Genomic DNA, 27,266 nt, shown 5'->3' on the forward strand with positions numbered 1-27,266 from the left:
AGTCATTTATGTTTTTAATTTACAGGTGGGAACCTATTGGAGAAGGCCAGCCGACAGCTATTTTTAATAAGCTGCAATGTTCTGAATAGGCACAATGGGCAGGCGATATCCAGGTGCAGCATATCGACCAAGTAGTTCATGTATGTATTACCACTATTCAGACATATTAGTAATAAAGGTTTGCCTTTTTCTGGGAAAGTTTTTGGGGCAATTGTTTAATAACCTTGTCCAGTTATTTCATTTATATCAGTTTAGTTTATATCTTGGATAGTTGTTCCTGTACCACAGATCAGTCTTCACTCCAGGGGCGGACTGACAACTCATGGGGCCCCCGAGCAATAGGGGATCATGGGTCCCCTATGTCCTTGCCCACAGTCAACAAAAGCCTATAAAAGATACCAGGGGCATTTCATGGGGCCCCCTACTGACCCCGGGCCCTCGGGCAGTGCCTGAATGCTCGAACAGTCTGTCTGCCCCTGCTTCACTCACTTCAAGCCAATGTTTTTTCAAGCAAAGAAATGGCCTTGCAATCATACTATGATTTTAGAAAGAAAAAAGGCCATTGATACATTTATATGTCATCTTGCAAGACATATCGCTATGCTTTTACAGATATCTGCAGTGGTCAATACCAGCAAATCAAAATAGCTCAATATATTAGAATCACTCAATTTTAGGCTTTAAAAGTCCTGCTTATGGGTGGATATATTACAAGACAAATATTACCAGACATTACAAGATGCTTTATTATCTAGTGAAGCCTTTTATGTGCCACTTTCCGATATGGTTTCACTTTGTCAGAGCATTGACTCCGTGACTAAACTCTAACAACTACCTACACTCACTGAAAATGAGAATGACTTTACTGACCAATGATGTTGTTTAAAGTGTATATACTGAACATTAAATCTATTTCAGCCTTCATTTTGAATTATATTTGAGAAAGGATCGTCAGTGTTTAAAAGTTTTGTCTTTTTTTCTGTTAATATAGACATTATTTGGCTTATTTATTACAGCTGGTGCAGCCCTGTACAGAAACCAGTCAGCTTCCAGGTTTTATTGCCAACGCTTATTTGAACAAACTGAAGAAACTGATTGGCTACCATGCACAGCTGCACCAGATTCTGAGCACTCCAGTTTTAGTAAATCTGCCCTTTGTATGATGAAACTGTAGTTTTATTGTGTACATGCATCGTACCGTATAGTCTGATGCGTGCCACTTTCCAGTAACTATCCTAGTAATTTCCTCTGGTTTTAAATTCGGTCCCTTGAGAGTGTTCTGCAGTGGCAGCCACTCTGTTTATTGGTTTCAGTGTATTCTGTTTCCTGTTGCTTATTGTAGTTATGTGTGTTATTCTGATAGCCAGGGAATATCTACTTACTACAAATGCACTTGCAAGTCTGGTGTTCTGCTTGTACTACTTCACAACACCTTCCTTTTTTTTCCTCCATCTCAAAGGATCAGCATACAAAACACTGACATTTGTTTTATTAAAAACAATGCTTTCAACTATGGTGATCTTCTCAATAGAGAATGTTACCCCCTCCATATTTCTCCCATGACAGGTTTCCTTGAAGGAAGAATTTTAGGATAATTAGAAAGCAGGATATTTTTTTAATATCTTTGAAATTATTGAAAAAAAATCAATACTTGGTTCAGATACTTTAAAGGTGTTCAGTCAATATCTAATATGCATCTAAACATTTGCATGAACCCCAACAGAGTGTGTGAACTCCTACATTTATTTTTAGACAGCATGTGCTTAGTTTACATAGCTTGGCCTTTTTTCTTGCAAAAAGTAAAGAATTAATATATAATAAGAATAACAGTAATAATATTAATATTATAATAAAAATATTAATAATATATTATTTATTGAATCAATATATCTTTATTTGTTAATTAATGATCACTATTTATTATGATTATTATTATCATCATATTAGAAATACTTATCATGAATACAATAATACACTGTACATGCTCCCAGGGTTTATTTTGGTGCCTTCTCTCTTTGCTACATAATAATGGCTTAATTTTTCTTTTAATGATGCACACTTGCACATGGTGCACTAACCCACTTTCTTAAAAAACAAAGCAGAAATGATCAACCATGAAAAAAAAAACAAATGGTCTAATTGTTTAGTTTTCATTCTTGCTTGGGAAAATAAAATGGGGAAACTGATATGTTACAAGAGTTGCCACATATTGTTAAGTCCAAAGCAGACAGGTGGTGGAAATAAAATATAGGGGTAAGGAATGGCATAGCTTATTTATGGCCATTTTTTTCTTTCTCTTTTTTTTTTACTAGTGTGAGAAACAACATCTGGCAGTATGAAATCAAAACAAACTTTTGAGTAGAGGTGAAAAACTGTATTAAAGATTTTTTTTCTGGAAGCTGAAAAATATTTCAATGCACAGATATAGGTCTAAAAGCCTCTAAGAAAAAGACACAAGCAATTGACATGCATTGTAATTTTCTGATGTGTACTTGCATATAGTAAAATATTTTTTTTACAATTATTAGTATTGGTAACAGCAGAATAACAGTAACCTTGAAAATCAGATTTGCATTTAATAGTCAGCATATTAAAATCATACTGGTTTGAATTTAAAAAAAAGCAAAAATGTACCCCTTTTCCCACTAATCATAATAGCAAGTCTCAAGCTTCATAATGTCACTGGGGAGTTTGGAGAAGTATTTGTCTTACAAAGACATTCTGGATCAGAATACAGATGTCTGCCACATGTGAATAGATGTGAAGGAGGACATGGTGCTGTTTCAGATAGAGTGGAAAAAATGGCAAAATAAAATGATAATATAATGTGAGCTCTGTGCAAAGACTTCAGCAAGCTAATATGAAACTGTGACCTTTCCATAAAAGAAGTAGAACTTCAAGGCTTAATAAAGAAAATGACTTGAAATGAAGTTATAATGCTGCATTGATGTGGGCCAAGCTGAAAGGCATGTCTAAAAATAATTAACAATGATGGGGCTGTTCTATGTTCTGTTCCATCAATACCTCGGCTCAAAGAAACAAATGGCTTAATTAACTGTGATACTTTTAACATTTAGTAGGAATTTGAAGAGTAAAAATGGATTGCAAAACAAACATGCAAAAATGTGTTCAACATCCACTCTAAAATTTGGTGACAAAATTCTTAGAAATGTTACCCTTATTATACAAAGGGCATAAGAGAAAATACTAACCTTGTTATTGGAGATGTATGAAGTCTTGCTAAATGCATGTTAGGAGGGCCCATTGCCTTTTTTTATGTCCCAGCATAAGATGTAGAACATTTACTTTGGCATTTAACAGACCTACAAGGGGAAAGCACTAATAAGGGTTAGCATAATCCAGTTTACCTATGACTTTCTCTGTCTCATGGAATAATTGATAAAATAACCCCCCCCTTCCCCTCCAAATGTTTAGCTACGTTCAAGCAAAAGGACATCAAAAAGTGATGGTGGCGTCATTCCCAATAATGCAGAAAAAAATGAAACTGGAATACGGCTACAGAAGAGTGACATCTTTGTTATCACCTGGTGGTACAGAGCAGAGGATTAAACTAATGTTCACCACAGGAGTGAGGGGAATTTAGTCTGAGAAGGGAGGGTCTGTACTGAGGGGTTAGACTGGCTATAGATAGATCTGTTTATTTTTAATCAGCCAGCAGGCTGATAAAAATAGAATGGGTTCCCCCATCCACACAAGCAAGGTAGATGGAGGAATCCTTCCTGCTGCATTATAGTATTATGACACTACTCCACTCTCAGGATACACTGATCAGTGCTGCAGCCAAATTAAGATTTTCCAAGAAGATCAATTTCTCTCAAGCGGCAACAGCCACAGGTGGATTGAAATGTGGCCAATCCCTGATGAACTAGCCAATTTTCGATCCAACTATGGCCAGGATTAGGTGGGGGAGGGGGGCCCTGAACTGAGGGGTTAGGCCCTTTAGGGGGGTCTGTACTGAGGAGTTAGACTAAGGGGGTTTGTGCTGATGGGTTAGACTGAGGGGGGGTCTGTGCTGAGGGTTTAGGCTGAGGGGGGTCTGTGCTTGGGGGTGGTCTGTACTGGAGGGACTGTACTGAGGGGTTAGGAAGGGAGGAAATTCTGTATTGAAGGGTTAGGCTGAGGAGGAGGGGACTGTACTTGGGGGAGGCTGTACAGCCCCCCCTCCTCACAAAGGGGTCTGTTCTGTGGGGTTATGATGGGGGGATTAAACTGAGGGGTCTTTACTGAAGTGTTAGGATGAGAATGGTGTCTGAGTTAGGCTGGATCTGTACTTACAGGGTCTGTACTGATGGGTGAGCCTGGGAAAGGGAGGTGGTCTGTGAGGGGGGGGATTCAGGGCTGTGGGTGAAAATCTTTACTGGGGGGACATTGGGGCTGTTGATTGACATTTATACTGTGAGGAATATGAACTTGGGTGATGGGGGGATTTGTTCTGGCAAAAGGAGGTACTTGAGTCCTGCACTCCGTGTTATGCACTCCTGAGAGTGTAGGTACATGTACTGGGGAATATGTGTGCTGTGTATACAGTAGAGAGTAGGCTTAGGTTTTATTTACCATGGCCGTTTAAGCCTCTCCCACACTCACAATTAGACCGCACCCGCGATTCATCATGGTGCCCTGCATGCTACTTTATTCGTTTTATTTTTTAAATGATCAGGCCCAGGTGCAAAATATGCTAGGTACACCATTAGTGAGGAGGGTCTTCTGTACCGGACAGATAAAGGAATTGGAGAGATTCTGTTAAAACATTCTTGGAAAGTGATTTCATTATCACATCCCAAGGTTTTCTTATCTCAGTAATTGTTCATTGATTGGAGCAGGGTTTTATGTTTTTCAGTAATGCACAAGACCAGGTAATCTGGTATTCTGGATGGACCGGCTACTGAGCCATGCGTGGTCCAGATATTCTCAGGATCAACAAGCAGGTAGGCAGCTTGCTGTCTCTGGTTGGGCTGTGAATATACAAATAAACTGATATTCTATATCATAGACCCAGAAATAGACATCAGCTATGTCATGCTGAGCAGGAAGAGGAATGTGTACACAGATCCTCATTTTAGGGCTCATTCACACCTAGTGCTCTGTAGTGTAGTGTGGTTTGCTTCAGCACACTGCAACATGAGTTGTAAGTACATTGCCATTCATTTTGAATGATATCCCAAGTTCAAATGAATGAGCTGCAGTAACACAGCATATAATAAAGTGTGTCATGGTGCATGCATTACCCCAGAGCACCATAGTGTGAATAGTGTTTTGAGACCCAGATGTCTTGACTTTGTCATGCTTGTAATAATCCCTGGATAGCTATAGCAGTGTACTGATGACTTTCACTTGTTGCCTGAAGTTGCAGTTTAAAGTTGAACTCCGGGATAAACAAATATTGTCTAAATATAAGAGTCATGTGTATTCTTACTTGAATCTGGATCTGCTTGTATATTTCTTCCAGATCTGTGCAGTAATCCAGCATACTACGTCCTCTCTGTGCAGGAGCTTCCTGTAATAAAGACCAGTCACTGCTTTTCCTCCCCTTGTATAGGGTGACTGGTCCTGCATCTGCCCCCTCTGGTTGTTTTCTGCAGGACACCTGTGGTGGTTAGAACCTGCTGGGTCCCTCCTACAGCCTTGATAAGCACAGCACAGAGAAAATGTCACTGCTACTTTTACAAGGTCATATTTGGGTTTGCAAAGGAATTTTGATGCAAAGTGGATTTATATCCTCTGTGGATATTGAGAAATATATTTAAATGGAAATTAATATGTCCGGAGTTCAGCTTTAAAGCGGTAGTAAACCACAAAAAATAAAACCAGAAAATCTTCTCCCTGCAAGTTACAAGCATAATGTGCTAGTATGCATTGCATCGCTTCCATCTTCACCCAGTCTTCATTCCAGGTTCGCGGGCTGTGGCCATTTAACTGGCCAAGTCAAGATGACATCAATCCTGCGCATGCGTGCGGGAACTTCAGCTGTGGCACAGCTCTCTCAATGGGCGGCATGCTGTTCATTGAGAGTGCAGTGCACACAGTGCACATTTAGGAGATATTTACTGTATCTACAGGTGAGCCTTATTATATAGGCTTGCCTGTAGGTATAAGATAAAAAAAGTCTTTACTACCACTTTAAATTGTTATTAAAGGCAATTTTTTTCAATAAAATAATAAACATGGCACACACAGTACTGTTTGGCCCCAGCTCTCTCCACACAGGATTTGATTGACAGCAGCAGGAGTCAATGGCTCCCACTGCTGCCTCTGTGCCTGTGATGAGAGATAGATCAGCAATGCTGCTCTTGGGCACAGCACTGGATCGAGAGAGAAGCCAGGTAAGTATTTGGGGCTGGGGGGAGCTGATACTGGAAGGTTTTTTACCTTAATACATAGAAAGCATTGAAAATGGGTCGTGGATGGGTGTTCCAGCATGACAATGACCCAAAACACGTATTTCCCTCATGAACATGCAAATCAGTGCATAATTTGTTGGACATGCATTTCTTTTGAATTTTTTGTTGCTATTCTGTCTCTCAGTGTTACAATACACGGAGCATTCGATTTTTAGACCGATCATTTCTTTGTGAGTGGGCAAACATTCAAAATCAGCAGGGGATCAAATACTTATTTCCTTCACTGTATATTGCAGCTTACCAATCGTTAGATGCGGCGGTTGCATCAGTTTTATTTACTTTGGCCCTTTTCTCTTCTGTTTTCACCTGGTGATCTGGCCAGTAACACGCCTCCTGTATTATTGAGACACAATACTGGAGGATTGAGATAGGAGGCACAGCAGACAGCAGCATTGTCAGTCTGGGTGGAGAGTAGTGTTTATTGTTAGGGATGCACCAATACCGATACTGGTATCGGTATCAGTGCCGATACCAAATATTTTCATTAAAACTCGTGAAAATACTCCCGATACCTTTACCGATACTTTGCGGTGCTATTTGCATTAATGGACACAAATTGCACCGCAAAGATTAGCATGGGATTTGAACAGGAATGTGATTCCTGTTCAAATCTCATGCGGTTTCCCTACTGCTCCTGTCTGAACCCAGGCCTGTCATAGCCTGAGTTCACACAGGAGCGGTGCAGGAAACCTCTCTGCAGGTATCCCATGCTGATAGTCAGTGGTAGGAGTAGGGCAGCACAGTGGCTAAATGGTTAGCACTTCCGCCTGGCAGTACTAGGGTCATTGGTTCAAATCCTAACCACGGCACCACCTGCCTGGAGTTTGCATGTTCACTCTGTTCCTGTGTAGGTTTTCACCGGGTACTCCGGTTTCCTCCCACACTCCTAAGACATACTGGTAGGTTAATTAGCTCCTGCCTAAATTGGCCCTAGTATGTGTATGTATGAATGTAAGTTAGGTACCTTAGATTGTATGCCCCTTGAGGGTTAGGGACTAATGTGAATGTACAATATATATATTTAAAGCGCTGCGTAAATTGACAGCGCTATATAAGTACCTGAAATGAAATGAATGAGAGAAAGGGGTGGGGATTTGAAATTCCTGCCACTTTCTTTCCTCTCCTTGCAGCAATGACAGTTTGGGCTAGATGGCATCTGATTGGTCAGCACCATCCATGTGTCTGGATTCACACAAAAGCAGTGGGAAACCGCATGTGATTTTGGCCAGGAATTGCATCCCTGTTCAAATCGCTTGCTATTCTTTGCGGTGCAGTTTAACACAAATTGCACCTCAAAGTATCGGTACTCGGTATTGGCGAGTACTTGACCGAAAGTATCAGTACTCGTACTTACCGATAATAAAACGGTATCAGTGCATCCCTATTAAATGTTTTAGAAAATGTAGACATACTAACGAATGTAAGCCAAACTCCAGCTCACACTTTATAATCAGTTACAGCAAAGATTTGTTTTCCCTTTTGGGATAAAGGTTTTGCATGAATAAATAAATACTGATCATTGTGACCACCCCTGTCAGCGTTAAGTGGTTTGTCTCATCCATGTAAACTGATATATTCTGCTGGAGACCTTGTGCTTTTAAAAGAACAGACTTGCTGGCTGAAAATAGGGGCACGACAGCCTAAAAAAGGAAACTAATGCAGCCATCACATCTAAGAATTGGTAAGCTGCAACATAATAAGTGTTTGCTTTTGGTTTTATTACTACTTTAAGCATTCATGTTTTAGTAGCTGTGTCAGCCTTGTTTGTATTTCCTATGTGTGCAGGGTGTAGTCTAGACTTTGTTTCCTGAAAAATAAAATTGATTTCTTAGTTAAAGTGAACCTGATATCGGCTAAGGGGGGTGCCCAGTAGTCTTTTTAAACTGATGTCCAGGCACCTGGTGTAGCCTTCAATTACAGGTGCTTCAGTAAGGTTTAGCTGACTGCATGTTTACTGTACATTATCTTGTTAAAACAAATGTAAAATCAAATTGACCAAAAACCATTATAACTTTCCTTTACGTAAAGGAACTTGGATATCTGGTTATACTGAACGATGGTGAGAGGATAAGGAAAGACTCATTTCTGGCGGAAAGTAGCTCTTTGCACCCTAGACACGCTCACTCCTGTTACTGTACATAGCATGTCTTTTATTTACTTATTGCTAATGCTGAAAATTGTTTTTATTGGCTACCATTCTGCTCCTACTACATAGTAAACCAGTAAGCCAAGCATGAGGGCTAGTTCACACTAGATACAGTTCAGTGCGCTTTTTTTTGCATCATAAATGCATGCACAGTGTTTTCCATGTATTCTAATGGTCCTAGTACTCACTATTCAGTCAGTTCCAGTCAGTTTCCAGTGCAGAAATAAAAGTAGAACATCCTGTATTTTTTCTGCACAGAACCATACTGGAACATGGCAAACTGCATCAAAACTGCATTGGAACTGCGTGTTGTGTGCATCCAGAGTGCATTTTTTGTAGTGTGAACTGGCCCTGAAGGTGGGAAAGGCAAAAGGAAAGGCAAATGAGCCTGCAGTATGTATTTGGGAATATTTCACCTGCATGGGCTTCTCACATCTTCAGATTTATTTATTATAGGTATTTATATCACCAACCATTTATGCAGTGCTTTACATATATATTATACACATCAGTTATTGCCCTTAAAGTAGAGCTCCAGTCTCCTGTGAAAAAAATAAGTCAGCAGCTACAAAAACTGTAGCTGCTGACTTTTAAAAAATAGCCACTAACCTGTCCCTTGGTCCAGCAGGGTTCTCACTGTAGCTGGGTTCACTGGCCATCCTCTGTCCCCGACACTGGTGTGACGGTCGCGGCATCAGACCCCCAGCCCTTCTCACCAACTCGTGACCAAAGGACCAGCCAATCTAAAACTGTGCTGTCACATGCGTAACAATGCCATGCTCAGCTGCACCCTGCACAAAGATTTTCCAGCTAATGGACCACAATCTATGTTCCTGCAGCCTGAGAGCGATTGTTACTAGGTCAGGTTAATTACGCAATTAACCCTTCACACTACCACCACCGCCTTTTTGTAGAAAAAAGGAGGAAACTTGCCAATATTAGCAATAACATTATGATGTTTGAATCAGTGTCTGGATACACACTGTCACCGCAGGCAGATGTATCCAAAGGTTTTAAAACACACAGTAGCGCTCTTCAGAGACAGGGATTCTTAGTTTGTATTAAAGAGCTTTAGAAACAGTTCAACACTTTTCAGAAAATAGGTTTTATTACTAAAAAGGTCAAAATAGTGCAATAAAAATATTTACGGAAAAAGATGTAGCCAATATATATATATATATATATATATATAAATACAGAGAGCAATACCACAACAGAGAGATAACAGAAAGAAGTTTAGAGAGGTAGAATACTTGCCGTCAGCCTTGGTTTAAGCAGATCAAGTTTACTGAACAAAAGGGTACCGTCTTCCAAGTTGGTTCCTGATGTGAAAAGGGAGATCTCTTCATCTTACTTCTCCAAACCTGAAAGCCTTTTTCTAGGAACCCAGCAGGGTGTCTCCTTACAGCAGAGAACCAATCACCTCATTTGGGGAGGGGTGTTTAGGTGGGGGAACTCAGGCTATGACCAAATCCCTCGCAGTTTTATATCATGGTCAATAACCTTCCATAGGGACATGTAGCAGCCTAGCCACTAGTAGAATAATATGCAGAATGATATCCTGAACGTCTCGACATCAAATATGGCATATCTCACTATTTCAGCTAGATCTATATGGCTCTCTGCTCTCCTGTAGACTTCAACTAGGGGTGTAAGATATCAGGCGGCTCGCATTAAACTGAGCTATCCGAATATATGCTTTATTCGATTGTAATTATTTCCTATCTCCAGATATGAAATTATATGGAAAAGTGGGTTTTAAATGTGATGTCTGTTTTACGGCTATCCCGGAATGCGTTTGAAGTCCAGTGAAGGACTGGTTTATGGCTTTACGATCCTTTCCAAGCAAGAGTCTCACAGACAGACTGGGCCCAGGCTAACTGAGGTTTATAACCATGAAGCTATCCCGCTGGGCCTGATGCCTGTTATCTCTCGGCATACATACAGACCACATTCCTGAGGGAGGGGGATTGGAGGGAGAGAGAGATTGATACAAGATGGAAGATCCTTAGCAAGATGGATGACCGCGTCCATCTCTGTACGTACAATTGCTACAGCTGGCATCCTAACTGTGGGCACCCGGCTGTGACAGCTTGCAGCTTCACAGCCAGGTGCCCACTGTTCATGTGTGAGCAGCGCTGTGCATTGTGAATGGTCCCGCAGTCTTCTGGGACCTGTCACGTGCCCAGAAGACTGTGGGCGGGGGGAGAAGAACTTCCACTTACGATCATCTAGGCTGTCGGAGTAGAAGTGGGAATGGGTACCTGTCAAAATTAGGTACCCGCTCTCCAAAGGTGCCAATCCTTAACAGGGAGCAGGGGACGAGACCTTAAAGTGGAACTTCCCCTTTTGAGTGGAGCTCTGCTTTAAGGAGCATATAGACTAAGGCCTCTGACTGACCTTCATACATATATGTGGACAAATTTACCTACCGGCATGTCTTTGCCTTGTAGGAGAAAGCACACGCAGGCACAGGGGGAACATGCAAATTCCATGTAGGTGCCGCTGTCGCTTCAAATTGTGAATGTATTTAAATCTGCTAGTGGGGGCACTCTAATACAGGGGGTGTGTTACTGTCCAGATCACCAGGTGAAAATAGAGGGAAAAAGCCTATAAAAAAAAGAAGGCAGCTACCACATCCTATGATTGGTAATTTGAAGTATATTACATTTTTGGTTTTGGGATTAATACCGCTTTAATTCTAATACATTCTAGTAAATGTACAAAGTGTACTAAGCTATTTGTGGCCTACTATACATGTCAGATGCCACTCTTGAGGTTCCCTATATTTACTAAGTTGACTACCATTGGTTTGGATGTTGAGGCTGCTTAGGGAAACCATAGAATTTTGACTTTTTCTTGGTTCCCAAAGTGCTGTGATGTGATGAAAATGACTATCATCAGTCTATAAGACCTCATGCACACTGAGTATTAATATGCTGATTTTAGGGGCGTCTGGCATTTTTTTTCTCTACCCTTCCATATTTGTCTTTGTTTCCATGCACACACGGAGATTTAGAGGCAGAAAAAAAACCCCACAGCCAGCGGGTCCAGGAGCATTAATGTTTTGGCAGAAAAAATGCTAACGTTAACGCTTGGCGCATCAAGTGCTAAGGTGCGTTAATTCATTTCAATGGCCAGAATAAATTATTATTCTGGCCAATGAAATGAATTACCACCCAATCGCTTGACGTGCCTAAACGTGTCTAGATGTGTTTATACCCCTGAAGAGTCTTTTCCCCCCCAAAATGCTGCCACCAGGAGGAAAAGTGTTTAGGAGAGCTGAGCAAACACTCTGTGTGCATGAGGCCTAAATATAAATGAATCCCATTTACCCAGATTTGCCAGATCCAGTTTACACAGGATGTTGTTGCAAGGAAAAAAAACATATGCCCTGAAGCAATGTGCTGAAGACCAAGATTGTGATACTTGGTCAAAACATAGAATGTCTGTGACAATGTCAGTGGAGCATTACGACAGATGTGCTTTAAGTGTTAATTGTTCCATTTCTGGGTAAAGCAGAAAAAAATGAGATAATTAACCCCTGGAAATAGCTTGACTTCTAATTAATACACATGAGATAAGCAATCCTCCATTTAATGCCTTTTCACATATCATTTTCACCCTTATACCACCAAGCAGAGATTGCAGAAAAACTGATTGTTATGCATGCTGTAGATTGCCCACATTATTAAACACATTTCAATATTATTAAACACATTTCAATGCATTTTTATACCTCCCAACTTTTTTAAATGGGAAAGAAGGACACAATGTATGTAGGCAACAAACACATCTCTGATACACCCCCAGTTACACAGATAATGAAGAATTAAAGTATATGTAAACCCTAATCTTGTACAACAACCCATTCAGTTTAAAATAGAAATGAAAGGCAAAACATTTGTGTATAGATATAAAAAAAACCCCTCTAAACTCTTTTATCCCCTTTTTTATAAGTGATCACATTCCCTCTGTTCTCAACTGCATAAGAGCTAGGCTAGGACAAACAGCAGCACACTGATCTTCCCAGTGAATGGCTGTGCAGGAGGCATGTGTCAGTAGAAGCCTGATCGTTGGAGGAGAGCACACTGAGTTCTTAGCACAGCAAGAAAACTGACCACACTGTGTTCTCGTCTCCTCTCCTGTGGTCAGTTTTTTTTTAAGGAAAAACAGAGGGACTGACAGGAACACCAGGGATTTAACACAAAGGAAGCAATACAAAAAGAACAGGATACTTTTTTCATACAAGTACATGGTACAGCAGGCACATATCAGGAATATGAAATATTGGGTTTACATATTCTTTAACCTCCCTGGCGGTATTCCCGAGTGTAGCTCGGAGTAAAGTTTCAGTACCACAAGCGGTAACCCCGAGCTACACTCAGGCTTACCATGCGGCGCTGCTCCAGGATCCCTCGATCACTTACCTTGTCCTCCGCTCCCGCGATTTCCCTCCTGCAGTATCCCCGGCGGATGCCGGCATCTGTCATCTGGGTTCCATCCTCTGCGAGCGTCGGAATGTACGGGGGACATTAACCATGATCATCTGTTTACATCCGCTAGTTTATAGAAATACATGGGTGTCTGTTATTCATGTGTAAATGGAGAGATGAAAAACGGACATAAGGAACGTCCATTTGAAAGAGGCCTAGCTCATTTCCTCCTTGCCCCTGCTTGGTGTATGATCTCTGATGTGTTCCTGCTTGCGTTCCTGTGTACAACCCGGTCTGGCTGACTTCTCTTCCGATTCCGGTTCCTGATTTTTGGCTCCTGATTACGCTAACTGCTGGTTTCCTGACTCTGGCTCGTCTGATAACCCGCCCTGGCATCCAAACCCTGGCTTTTGTTTTCACTACGTTCCTGATCCATATTATATTCGCTATTCCATTAAAGGTGTGATTTTTACTGTCTCCGCCTGGTTCATGTTTCTTGACACATTGATATGCCTATAGCTCACTAGACGTGAGTATAACAATTGTTTTTCTATCCTCTTTTAAAGTGGGATAATGCACTAGGCCAGGGGTGGCCAACCTGCGGCTCTCCAGCTGCTGCAGGACTACAAGTTCCATCATGCCTCTGCAAGTCAGTAACTTCCCATCTTTGCAATGCCTCATGGGAAATGTAGTTCCACAACAGCTGGAGAGCCACAGGTTAGCCACCCCTGCACTAGGCAATCGCGCCCTCTTTTTCTTATGTTATAACACATGCAATTGTTTAGGCCCCTTTTACAAGGATGATCCGATCAGGTCCACCTATCAGTTTTTCAGGCAGAGTTGATCAAGTGGTCTACTCACCCCTATGGAAAGGTGGGTGTAAACAGACTTGTGTCCGTTTACACCTATCTACGGGTACAATTTGGCTAAAAAAACTAAAAAAAGAATGGAAGGGGATCCTTACTCATATGTTTAGGCGATCAAAGAGTAGTCAAGTGTAAAAAGACAACTTGTCTGTTTATATCTGGCCACCCATAGAACACAGTGGGCTCTGCATAAACTGAATGGACACAGATGTGTCATCTGACCATTCTGCTCTGATCAGCAGGGGATCTGTGAGATGCCTCTTCTGAATGGGGCCTTAGAGATGGAGCAAAAGGACAGTTTCCGCAGCTCTTTATATACAGTATATTGTGCATTTACAGCAGTCTCTCCCCTCAAGGAGCTTACAGTCTAAAGCCCATACATCGCTTGCATACATATACATAGTAGGACCAATTTAACTAATTAACCTGCCAGCATGTCTTTAGAGTGTGGGAGGAAACCCATGCAAGCACAGGGAGAACATGTAAACTCCATGCAGGTTTTTGGGATTCAGACCAATGACCCTAGTGCTGCAGGGCTGAAGTCACATATTGTAAAGATCTCAATGTACATTAGAGAAAAATAAGTGGCAACAGAGGAAGAAAGAGAGATAGCTGGATTTCGGGCCTTTCAAAGGAGAAAGGAGCCATACTGTTTTATTTTTTTTAATTGCATTGATTTAATATATATTTTACCATGTTTTTGAGTTTATTTGGTTCATACCTGGTTTCTGTTTAAATTCTGTCACATTCATTCTTTTTATCATACTAGTAGCTTCCTTGTTTTTAATTTTCTCCAATCATCCCTCTTTTCAGATTGCTAACCCTACCCTTTATCCTGCACCATTGCTGACGCCCTTGTGACCCATGTCTGAAGTCCTTCAAGGTTAGAGACCCTTCACAGTGTTTTGTTTGGTGTTCCTCACCCTGAATTTGTTTTATGTATGTTCATTTTATTGTTTTATTTATTCCATCATTATTTAAATGCTTGAACCAGTATAAATAAGACATCCAATCAGGAATTTTAAATGGAAGGTTTTTACTAAAGCGTATGCAGAAGTATCACTCCCTGCAAATACCATGTTCAGATTATACTAATATTTTAAGCTCCATGCCATGTACTTCCTGTTTCACACTTCCAGATAATTTATCTGCTTCATTGTCAAGGATTATAGGAAAACCATTGTGGCCCGAATGAACAACTGAATTTTGTATGTTGGAGAGCTGATGTCTGAGCAGATTTAAGTGTTTCCAGTAATACAAAATAAATAAAAACGCTGACTGGGGTTGGGAACGCCAATTAATGGTTGTTGCAGGTATTAAGATCTGGGAAGATGAGCACAACGTTCTCACCATCTGAGTCCCGGAGAAATATATGAAACTGTTAAACTGTATCAAAAACCACGTTCTTTGCCGTGCAGTCAAATGCCCACTGTGCTGCAGTGCGCCACAACACACAACTGTACGTTGACATGCGTTGCATTCCCAGAAGGGTTGGGTGCAGTTTTATCCATGCTAAGGTGCATTGGCAGCATCTCAGAAAGGTCTAAATTCATGCAAAACATTTCATTTATATTTCACCTTTCAGTTCTTATATAATAGCTGAATTTGTTATTTTGTGTGCTTTTTTCCTTAATTTTCACCTGATGAGTGGGCCAGTTACACGTTTTCTGACCTAGGGTGACAACATACACTCACTGTACTATACCTATAGTGGAGCAATGTTGTCACACTAGAACTGAAGTTGGGTTAGCATGCAACATGGGAGCATTGATGACTTCTTGATTACATTGTTTAAAATAACAATGCAGAGTGCACAGGACAGACAGACAGCACTGGATTTCTGGTAGGATCAACATTTTTTGCATTTACTGAATAGATATAAAAGACACTTTTAACTGTATATTTACCAGACCAAAAGGGAGCAAAAACAAGAAGTTTGCTCTTTGGGTTTACATTCGCTTTAAAGTGATTGTAAAGGTTATTTTTTTCTTTTTTTAAGATAATAAACATATTATACTTGGTTACAATGGTTTTCCACAGAGCAATCCTGATTCTCCTTTTCTCAGGTCCCCCTCCAGTGTTTCTGGTCATGAGTGCCCAAGTAGTAAGCCTCTTGCTATGGGGGCACTTGTGCATACTTGCTCCCGAGCCAACTCTGTGTCCATAACACACATAGAGTGTGGCTCAGCCCTGCCCTTGCTCCCTCCTCACTGGCTCTGATTGACAGCAGTGGGAGCCAATGTCTCTGAGACAATGAGGAGGGAGAGAGCCTCTGCTCCCTGGCACATTGCTGGATCAAGATTGGGCTCAGGTAAGTATAGGGGGGCTGTGGGAGAGCTTCTTGCAGGTTTTTACCTTAATACAGAGAATGCATTAAGGTAAAAAAAAAACCTTCTGTCTTTAGAACCAGTTTAAGTACACTGACCTTTGAGTATTTACCAAAGCCTGAAATTTAATTCAGTGTGTGGCATATATCTCACCTGTAGTCCTGAGTAGAGTTGAGTGTATTGCATCTGTATTAGTAATAGAGCTTTATTATTGGGGAAACTGTTAACGTACAATCCCCACTCTCCAATTTCACCCCCAATTACATTCTTTATTCTGTGAGTATCCTTGGCAGTTCCAGCAGTTCCTCAAAAATAAACAGTCTAACATGCATGGCTTTATTGAATTGATTAGCTTTTGTAACCCAGTGATGGCCTTTCTCCATGACTTAGTGTTACTAAACCCACAACAGTAAAATCAGTCTGTATATGCAGTAAAGCATGCTTGTTATACTCACTGTGGAATTTAAGGGGTTAATCCTCTGCATTGAGTAAAAAGGATATTTGATCCTGTCTTCTCTGATCCTCCCCATTTTCTACTGTCCCCATTTCGTCTCCTGATAGAACAGAGCCTTGGCAGCAACCTTCACATTTTCAGTTTGGGGTGTATTGCTAGAGCTTTTTCTTTTTCTTGGGAGGGTGCATGTGATCAGTACAGGGCCAATCAGTGCTATCCATACAGAGGGTCAGGGGTCCTGCATCCTCATAGGACAGTGAGAAGAGAATGGAAACACCTCCTACAAGCTTTAATCAGTGCTCTGCTGGACAATGAAAGAAGTCACAAGACTGCTATGTATTGCTGATAAGAAAAGGTATTTAGCAGTTATTTACTACAATAATAGCATTTCCATGTTCTGTGTACTGTGGGAGACCAGATATAGTCAATGCAGGGGCCGGGGTTTAGTAACACTTTAATGAAAAGTGGTAACCTTTTCTTGAATAACCAGTTTAGATCAGTTAGATATTTCAGTTGTTTCCTTCCCTACAACATTTGCATTTCCACATACTTGCAACAGTTAAATCAGATGTAACTTTCTTTTCCCCTGCCTAAGTACGGTACTTGGAAAGAATGTCTCCAAATTCTGGCTTAATGCAAAAAAATATTCCAATGACATCATCCCAACTTTTAAATTCCTATTATGGAAACTTTGATGCAGGTAGTCCATTTCTGAATTTTAAACCCGCTTTCATTTTTTTAGCTTCTGCATGCACTGTTCCCCTGATTTCTTTGCAGAGTAAATACCGCAGCACAGCTCTCAATGCACCTTTTACGTTTAATGCTTTATACCTTTTGCAGTGGTACTCTTTACATTGATGGCACTGGGAACTTGGTTATTTGTATACATCCATCAGAATAAAACAGTCTCACATTGAAGTGACATTTTTCACATTTATCCAATCATGCCTTTATCAAAAGCATGGCTTCTAGAAAACAGTTTGGACTTTCAACCTGTGCTTTCAATTTAGCACTGCAAGGATGAATGAGATTTAAAAGCACCTTGTCAGTTCCTCAAATCATACCAAGTAATGCAGTTATGTTGGTAGCCTGGTGGCCTGATATTGTCTTTATGAACATAGTTAACATAAGGCAAAAGCCACATGTGATAACATATAGATGTGTTTTCCAGCTTTAATATATTCTGAACCTGTTATAACATCATGAGCTTGTGAAGTACCCTCCAGTGCTTTTTTATTTAACCGCTTCGCCTCTCACCACCGTTCAGCCCCTATGGACCAGAGCAAGTTTTACATTTCTGATATAGACTTGTTTATTTAGCGATAGCTTTTTCATTACTAAAGATAACTAAAGATGAGTACTGCTTGGACTTTGAAGAAGGGGCCTTCCCCCGAAAGCTTGTCCTCAAAATTATATGTTAGTGCAAATAAAAAAAGTATCACGGACAGTACTCAATAGTTTCTAAAGATAACAAGTAATGCATATATTTTTTTTTAAGGACAAACAAGGTTTTCTTTTTAAGATATTGTCTTACAACAATGCAACAAACTTTTTTTTTGCAATCCTTAGACAATACGGCACAACAAAACTAAATGAAACACACTTTTCCTTTTTTTTTTATTTGAGTAGTGTTAGTTTAACTATTTTAGCTTTGGAAGATTTACCCCCTTTCCTAACCAGGCCACTTTTTGCAATATGACACTGCGTTACTGCATAACTGACAATTGCAAGGTCATTTATTTTATTTATTTATTTCAGGTACTTGTATAGCGTTGTCAATTTACGCAGCGCTTTACATATATATTATACATTCACATCAGTCCCTAACCCTCAAGGGGCGTACAATCTAAGGTCCCTAACTCACATTCATACATACACATACGAGGGCCAATTTAGACAGGATCCAATTCACCTACCAGCATGTCTTTGGAGTGTAGGAGGAAACCGGAGTACCCAGAGGAAAACCACGCAGGCACAGGGAGAACATGCAAACTCCAGGCAGGTGGTGCCGTGGCTGGGATTTGAACCAGCGACCCTAGTACTGCCAGGTGGAAGTGCTAACCATTTAGCCACTGTGCTGCCCATGCAACGCTATACCCAAGTGAACTTTATATTTTTTTCCCACAAATAAAGCTTTTTTGGTATTTGGTGGTATTTGATCACCTCTGCGGTTTTTACTTTTTGCGTTATAAACAAAAAAAGACTGACAATTTTGAAAAAAAATCTACATTTTTTATTTTCTACTATAAAACATATCCAATAAAAAATTTTAAAAATCAAATTTCTTCATAAATTTAGGCCAAAATGTATTCTGCTACATATTTTTGGTAAAAAAAATCCCAATAAGCATATATTGATTAGTTTGCACAAAAGTTATAGCATCTACAATCTATGGGACATATACTGGAATTTTTTCAATTTTTTATACTAGTATTTATTTATTTCAGGTACTTATATAGCATTGTCAATTTACACAGCGCTTTACTTATATAATGTACATTCACATCAGTTTCTAACCACCAAGGGGTGTGCAATCTAAGGTCCCTAACTTGCATTTACTCATACACATATTAGGGCCAATTTAGACAGGAGCCATTTCACCTACCAGCATGTCTTTAGAGTGTGGGAGGAAACCGATGTAACTGGAGGAAACCCACGAAGGCACAGGGAGAACATGTAATGGCAATGAACAGTGATTTATGGCGGTACTGCGATACTGCAGCGGACATTTTTACAGTAACTGACTGTGATCAGTGGTAAAAATATATGTCTGTTCGCGGGGACTCGCCAATCGGCTTCTGTTGTGACAGTTCACAGCAGAAGTGATCCTCCGGTGGCATGTGTGTGCCCCCAATGAGGCGGAAGTGCAAAATCACGTATATATATATATATATATATATATATATATATATATATATATATGTGATTTTGCATAGGAGGGCGCCCTGTAGCAGTAAAACTGCTAAGGGGCGGTCTTCAAGTGGTTAAAAATAAATAGTATTACTGCACATAAAATGTGTGCATTTTATTCTGTAATTTGTCAGAGCATTGCAATGTTATTTACAAATTAAATAAAGTGTTTTTCTTTTCAATTTTGCACTTTTTTAAATGGGAAAAGGGTAAATATAGGTTAAATGTGTAAAAATATTAAGGTTCCTTTTTTAAAGGATATAGTAAAGGTTCCTTTAAAAAAAAAAAAAACATCATACTTACCTGCTCTGTGCAATGGTTTTACACAGAGCAGCCTCGATCCTCTCTTCTGGGATCCCCCGCAAGCTCTTCTGGCTCCTCCACTTTATCCAGTGTACCCATGTGTGGGCTCTTTCCCAAGCCTTGTCTGCATCCATTGGCACACAGTTTGGGTGGCTCGGCCCTGACCCCTGCTCCTAGTCACAGCATTTGATTGACAGCAGCAGGAGTCAATGACTTCTGCAGCTTTCAGTTTGCCCAGAGAGGAGGGACAGAGCCAGGAGAGCCTCAGCTCTCATGCACATGCTGGATCATAAATGGGCTCAGCGGAGTATAAGGGGGGCAGGGGGGGATTATGTTACACAGAGGTTTTATACCTTAACGCATAGAATGCTGAGAGCTGCTGTTTGAGCTGAAAGTGCATGACGACCTGAAAACACTAGAAAAAATGCTCAAACATGCTCATGTCATGCTTTTCAGGTATTTTGATTGAAGTCTGCGTGGAAAAAAAAAGCTCAATTCTGCCTGAAAAGTATCTAATGTACTTTTTTAATGATAGTTGTTTTGCTACAAGAGACAGGACGCTAAGATGTGAACAAGGGCTATTGAAAACAATAGGGTGTTTGCTTGTGGAGACTTTTGAGTTTCAAGCTACAAACTAAAAAAAACGCTTAAGTGTGAACGGGGTCCAAACTGATGACATATGCACATCTAAGTTCATTCCTTTGATGTGCAGATAAATGAACAGAAAGATACAAATGTAACACTGTATCTTTTTATAATCTGGGTCTAGAGCAGTGTTGTTTATAAACACTGATTCAGACTGCTTTTTTCAAAGCTAGAGCTGCCATCTTCTTCTCTGAGTATACAGTAATGCTGGCTTTGATTAATCACAGCCGACAATTATGGTATACTGGAAAAGGGTGATCCGAGAAGCAGGGCAGAGTGATTGAAAGTGCTGCACATGTCTTGTGTACAATGATGAAGAAAGTTGATTGAATTGCATTTGTATTTATTATTGGTGCTTATATAGCACTGTCAATTTAATCAGCACTTTACATATTTATCCCTCAAGGAGCTTACAATCTAAGGTCCTTAACTCACATTCATACATACTATACTAGGCCAGTTTAGACAGAAAACAGTTAACTTACCAGCATGTCTTTGGAGTGTGGAATCAAACCTACACAGGTACATGGAGAACACGCAAATTCCAACAACCCTAGTACTACCAGGTGGAAGTGCTAACCACTTAGCCACTGTGCTGCCCTCAGCACAAAGTGACATGGATGCAGTGGGGTGCAGTGTGGTGGCCTGTATCGCGCTGAAAAAAGTACTGCTGCTGTACTCTTTTTTTTTTTTTTCCCCATACACACCACAGCAGCACTTTGGGACTTACCTTGAGACTGCCCTGGGCAAGGCCCTTTGGGGCAATTTACACCACATTTCCCACATTTCCACATTTTTCTGGTGTTAATGCAAGCGTATTTACGTACATTTTTTAAAATGCATTGCGTTATGTTGATTTTTTTCATGCACTACAATTTTTTTCACTTTCAATTTCAAAATTTTCCTGTTGCATTACATTTATGTGTGTTGTGTAAAATTGCAGCCTTAAGTACTTTTTCAGTGAATTGCAACACAGTGGTATCAACTTGGAGGTGTGTTGAAAAGCACCTAAAAGTATCTGGGGTGAGCTGACCCTTATTGTAGGATGTATGCTTTTTAAATGAAAAGTATGATACATTGTACAGTCAGGTCCATAAATATTGGGACATCGATACAATTCTAAAATTTCTGGCTCTATACACCACCACAATGGATTTGAAATGAAACGAACAAGATGTGCTTTAACTGCAGACTGTCAGCTTTAATTTGAGGGTATATACATCCAAATCAGGTGAACGGTGTAGGAATTACAACAGTTTGCATATGTGCCTCCCACTTGTTAAGGGACCAAAAGTAATGGGACAGAATAATAATCATAAATCAAACTTTCACTTTTTAATACTTGGTTGCAAATCCTTTGCAGTCAATTACAGCCTGAAGTCTGGAACGCATAGACATCACCAGACGCTGGGTTTCATCCCTGGTGATGCTCTGCCAGGCCTCTACTGCAACTGTCTTCAGTTCCTGCTTGTTCTTGGGGCATTTTCCCTTCAGTTTTGTCTTCAGCAAGTGAAATGCTCAATCGGATCCAGGTCAGGTGATTGACTTGGTCATTGCATAACATTCCACTTCTTTCCCTTAAAAAACTCTTTGGTTGCTTTTGCAGTATGCTTTGGGTCATTGTGCATCTGCACTGTGAAGCGGCGTCCAATGAGTTCTGAAGCATTTGGCTGAATATGAGCAGATAATATTGCCCGAAACACTTCAGAATTCATCTTGTTGCTTTTGTCAGCAGTCACATCATCAATAAATACAAGAGAACCAGTTCCATTGGCAGCCATACATGCCCACGCCATGACACTACCACCACCATGCTTCACTGATGAGGTGGTATGCTTAGGATCATGAGCAGTTCCTTTCCTTCTCCATACTCTTCTCTTCCCATCACTCTGGTACAAGTTGATCTTGGTCTCATCTGTCCATAGGATGTTGTTCCAGAACTGTGAAGGCTTTTTTACATGTCGTTTGGCAAACTCTAATCTGGCCTTCCTGTTTTTGAGGCTCACCAATCGGTTACATCTTGTGGTGAACCCTCTGTATTCACTCTGGTGAAGCCTTCTCTTGATTGTTGACTTTGACACACATACACCTACCTCCTGGAGAGTGTTCTTGATCTGGCCAACTGTTGTGAAGGGTGTTTTCTTCACCAGGGAAAGAATTCTTCGGTCATCCACCACAGTTGTTTTCCGTGCTCTTCCGGGTCTTTTGGTGTTGCTGAGCTCACCGGGGCGTTACTTATTTTTAAGAATGTTCCAAACAGTTGTTTTGGCCACGCCTAATGTTTTTGCTATCTCTCTGATGGGTTTGTTTTGTTTTTTCAGCCTAATGATGGCTTGCTTCACTGATAGTGACAGCTCTTTAGATCTCATCTTGAGAGTTGAAAGCAACAGATTCCAAATGCAAATAGCACACTTGAAATGAACTCTGGACCTTTTATCTGCTCATTGTAATTGGGATAATGAGGGAATAACACACACCTGGCCATGGAACAGCTGAGAAGCCAATTGTCCCATTACTTTTGGTTCCTTAACAAGTGGGAGGCACATATGCAAACTGTTGTAATTCCTACACCGTTAACGTGATTTGGATGTAAATACCCTCAAATTAAAGCCGACAGTCTGCAGTTAAAGCACATTTTGTTCGTTTCATTTCAAATCCATTGTGGTGATGTATAGAGCCAGAAATGTTAGAATTGTGTCGATGTCCCAATATTTATGGACCTGACTGTATATATTTTTTTGAAAGTCATTAAAGCTAAACTTCAGGTCAGTCTTGTGATGAAGGAAAGCACACCAGACATTATAGCCAGTCCACCCAAAAGTGATTTTTTTAAATACCCTTTGGTAGACCAAATTCAACCTTGGCAACTTATATTTGCAGAAGTGGGATCTTCTTACCATAATTCATGACTCTTTTTGTGTTCACATGCTGTTGCATTCTCCATAAGTAATAAAGTAATAAAATAAATCCAACAGTAAGAATTTGGGCAACTCAGGAATTCAAACTAGGATAATTGGAATATTGGTTTTAGGACTAACCTTTAACCAATACAACCTTAACAAGAGCTTGCCCTGTTCTGTGATTGGACAGTAAAGGGAAAGCAGAACATAATTAAGCAGGGAGCTAATTGATTTGTGATCAGAACTGGAGAAAAATTTGCTCAAAAGGACAACTTTTGGGAAAGCGGGATCCCCACGTCTGCATCATTGGGCAAAACCCAACAGGAATCCCAATTTTTAACACTGCAGGGAGTTATGAGATGGTTATTTCAACCCCCTGTAACATAAGTGGCCTAAAATCGGTATTAGATGATCTTTTATTAGGGATGTATAGGACTTTTTGTTAGGGTATGGACTGGTTGCAGTATGTTTTTGCATTTTGTTGCCTATTCAGCTGTTTTAAAACCGTAGCAGGTATAAATGTGCAAAATGTAAAAATGATTTACAAATTTCTACATAGTGTGCACTATTCCCTAATTAAACAAGAAATATTTGTATTCATGGTTTATAACTTTTTTCCTAAGCTGGACTAAACTCAGAATGCTTAGATGTCGATTTTTAATGGCACATTAACCACTCTGATGACAGTAGTAGACATGGGAAATGAATGTATTTCTTTTTAAGCAGTTCAGTAACTTGATGGTTATCTCATATCTGTCCTCAGAAGGTAATAAGGCCCTATGTAAACCATCACTTATAGGCCTTTCCATAAAAGATAATAGGCCATTCCTTCTTCCTTACTGCAGAAGAGTTGTAGGAGAAAGCTGACTTGTACTTTGGACAGCAAGAACATTTTCTATCAACCACTTCAAGAAGTGAATATATAAAATATAAATATAATATATAAAATATAATTTATATAAAATAAAAGGGAAACTGGACAGGGCAATTGGTTTGCACAACCAGTCTGAACTCAGTATTCATTCATTATTTGGGGTACTTTACACTACTGGATTTTTGTTTTTAGTTGACATTTATTACTGCACACCATTTATTTTTGCCCTTTAGTGTACAGTTATGCATTACGATCATATAATGGAATGAAAAACATCTGTAGATCACTACTGTTAAAGTGTTACTAAACCCACAACAGTGAAATCAATTTGTATATGCAGTAAAGCATGCTTGTTTACACACTGTGGAACCTAAGGGGTTAATCCTCTGCATTGTGTAAAAAGAATGTTTGATCCTGTCTTCTCTGATCCTCAACTTCTTCTACTGTCCCCAATCCATCTGCTGATAGTACAGAGCTCTAGGAGTCACTCTGCACATGCTCAGTTTAGTGTGTATTGCTTGAGAGTTTTTTTTTCTTTGGGAGGGTGCATGTGATTAGCACAGGGCCAATCAGAGCTGTGTAGACAGAGGGTCAGGGGTTATGCAGCCTCATAGGACAGTCAGAGGGGAACTCCTCTTTCAAGCTTTACCAGTGCTCTGCTGGACACTGATAGAAGTCACAAGACTGCTATATACTGCTAATGAGAAAAGGTATTTAGCAGTTTATATGTATTAACATAATTGCATTTCCATGTTGTGTGTACTGTGGGAGTCCAGATATAGTGAATGCAGGGTCCTGGGTTTAATAACACTTTAAGATTCTTGTCTATATGTAGCTTTGAAAGTGTAACTGACAAATATCCCTTAATGTTTTTTGTAGTCGACTCAAGTGTGGAAACACTTCCGGTATTTATGGCAAGTCACAGCGCATCGGACATAGTGAACAGAAACAGCCCAGTTAGCCCTCCAAACACCTTGAACTTGCGCTCTTCTCACAATGAACTATTGAATGCAGATGTAAACCACACCGAAACAAAGAGTGACACTCCTCCAAAATGCCGAAAAAAATATGCACTGACTAATATTCAGACAGCCATGGGTCTGTCTGACCCTGCAGCTCAGCCCCTTTTGTCTAACAGCTCTTCAAATATCAAACTAGTGAAGAATGGGGAAAACCAGCTAAGAAAGGCTGCTGAACACGTACACGATCCCAATAAGAATGTAAGTTTAGAGGATGGTGTAAACAGGATTTCAGAAAAGCTTGAAGGTAAAGATGAAGATCCTCATGACCCCGAGAGCTCTGAAATCCTCCCATTGCTACCCAGAAGGACCAAGAGCTTTCTTAACTACTATTCTGATCTGGGGACATCCAGAGACCTTGAGCAGAGTCTAACTAATGGCCATGCAGTAAAAGAAGAGGACAATTCCACATGGATCACTAGCCAAGGTCCTGGCGTTATTAGCAATGGAGATGTGCTGCTGCCAAAAGAGAACAAGACTCCAAGTCCTGAGGAGAGCCTGGTGCCAACAGTATCGTCCAGCCCAGAGACTAAAAAGGATCACCCAAAAACTGGAGCAAAGACAGACTGCGCCCTGCATCGTATACAGAACCTAGCTCCCAGTGATGAGGATTCCAGCTGGACTACATTATCCCAAGACAGCGGTTCACCAATAACCCCTGATGAGACAGGTAAGCCTGATATATGTTTTTTTTCATCTCTGTAGAATAATGAGTCATTTTGACTACACTGAAAATCTTTTTATTTTTTAAAGGCAATTGGGTTGATGTACTAAAACTGGGGCATACAAATTCTGGTGCAACGCTGCATAGAAACCAGCCTCCAGGTTTTTTTTTTGTCAAAGCTTAATTGAACAAGCTGAAGTTAGAGGCTGATTGGGTACCATGCAAAGCTTCACCAGATTTTTCATTCTCCAGGTTTAGTAAATCAACCCCTATGTATTTTATTTATGCTATATAAGTACCTGAAATATTAATTTAAGTGGATATTTGCAATTTTTTTTTCTAATGTAAGACTAGCATGTACTTATCAATTAAAGCTGTCACAGTGGGCAGCTGGAGACATTTACTTAACTGAAAGTGGCATGTTCTAGTCATTTCTGCTTCATTCAGAAGGAACTGATTATATGAAAGCCGTATACATGTGCTAATGCATCACTTGCTTGACCACATCTTCCATCCTGGCCATTCTTTTCTTTCCCACGTCTTTCTGAGAAAGCTCTCGTTAATGCAATTAATGCCTTGTAACTGCTGTGACATTGTGCTGTCTTCCCCTGCTAATGGCTCTTTAGAGATAAGTGTTGTTGGTGCTATGTACCTTGTATTTTTAAATATGTTTTATTATAATATTTTTGAAATCGAACTAGGGATTTCTGTGACAAATGTGCCTGAAATTTTGCAGCATATAATGCATTTGATCAACATCTGTGATAGATGTTGTGGGTGTTGGATATTTTTAGGGAAGATCCTTTGTCAATGAAAAGATATATTAAAAAAATCAGTACCAGCATTAAAAAAATCTGCCCTATATGCCCTGACCCTAACAGCAAACCAGCCTTTCTCATCCAGAGTGCTGCTGCACCCCGGGGTGCCATATGGGTTCTTCAGGGGTGTCATGATAAAATGCATAAACATCGCTCAAAAATTGTCAAAAAGCCAGCAGGTGAATCAAGCTTGCCCTTTTTGCTACAAAAAGTCACTGTTTGTTATTGTCAATGTTATTATCATTGCAGTCTTGGCCACTGTGCGAGCCAGCTGCTGGTTGATAAGGAGCAAATCAGGTACCTGCAAAGCACCCCTGTTTTATATTTTAGAATGGGGTGCGTAAAGATTATGCATAATTTTAAAGGGTGCTTTTCCTGAAAAAGTTGAGAAACACTGCACTAAACCCTTAAGGCCATGTCACCTGAACATAGTATTTTTTTGCTAGGAATCCTGAATTGTGGCCTATGAAGAGACTGTGTGCAGC

At 40.2% G+C, this 27,266-nt stretch overlaps 1 protein-coding gene across 6 annotated transcripts in view; it reads left to right on the plus strand.

Moving 5' to 3' along the window:
* The window catches only part of APBB2 (amyloid beta precursor protein binding family B member 2), a 387,866-nt gene that overhangs the window by 135,352 nt on the left and 225,248 nt on the right, over nucleotides 1–27,266 (plus strand). For 5 of the 6 annotated variants that reach the window (XM_089654012.1, XM_089654014.1, XM_089654016.1 and 2 more), the window contains exons 3-4: nucleotides 26–140; nucleotides 25,160–25,969. In XM_089654012.1, coding sequence (XP_089510138.1) covers nucleotides 95–140; nucleotides 25,160–25,969 — 856 coding nt within the window. In that variant the 5' untranslated portion in view covers nucleotides 26–94. Of the gene's footprint in view, nucleotides 1–25; nucleotides 141–14,680; nucleotides 14,751–25,159; nucleotides 25,970–27,266 lie in introns of all 6 variants that reach the window. The other variant, XM_089654015.1, reaches the window with a different exon arrangement.

The sequence above is a fragment of the Staurois parvus genome, unplaced genomic scaffold (genome assembly GCF_062004578.1).
Source record: "Staurois parvus isolate SC_StPar_1 unplaced genomic scaffold, SC_StPar_1.0 ptg000734l, whole genome shotgun sequence".
Taxonomy (NCBI): Eukaryota; Metazoa; Chordata; class Amphibia; order Anura; family Ranidae; genus Staurois; species Staurois parvus.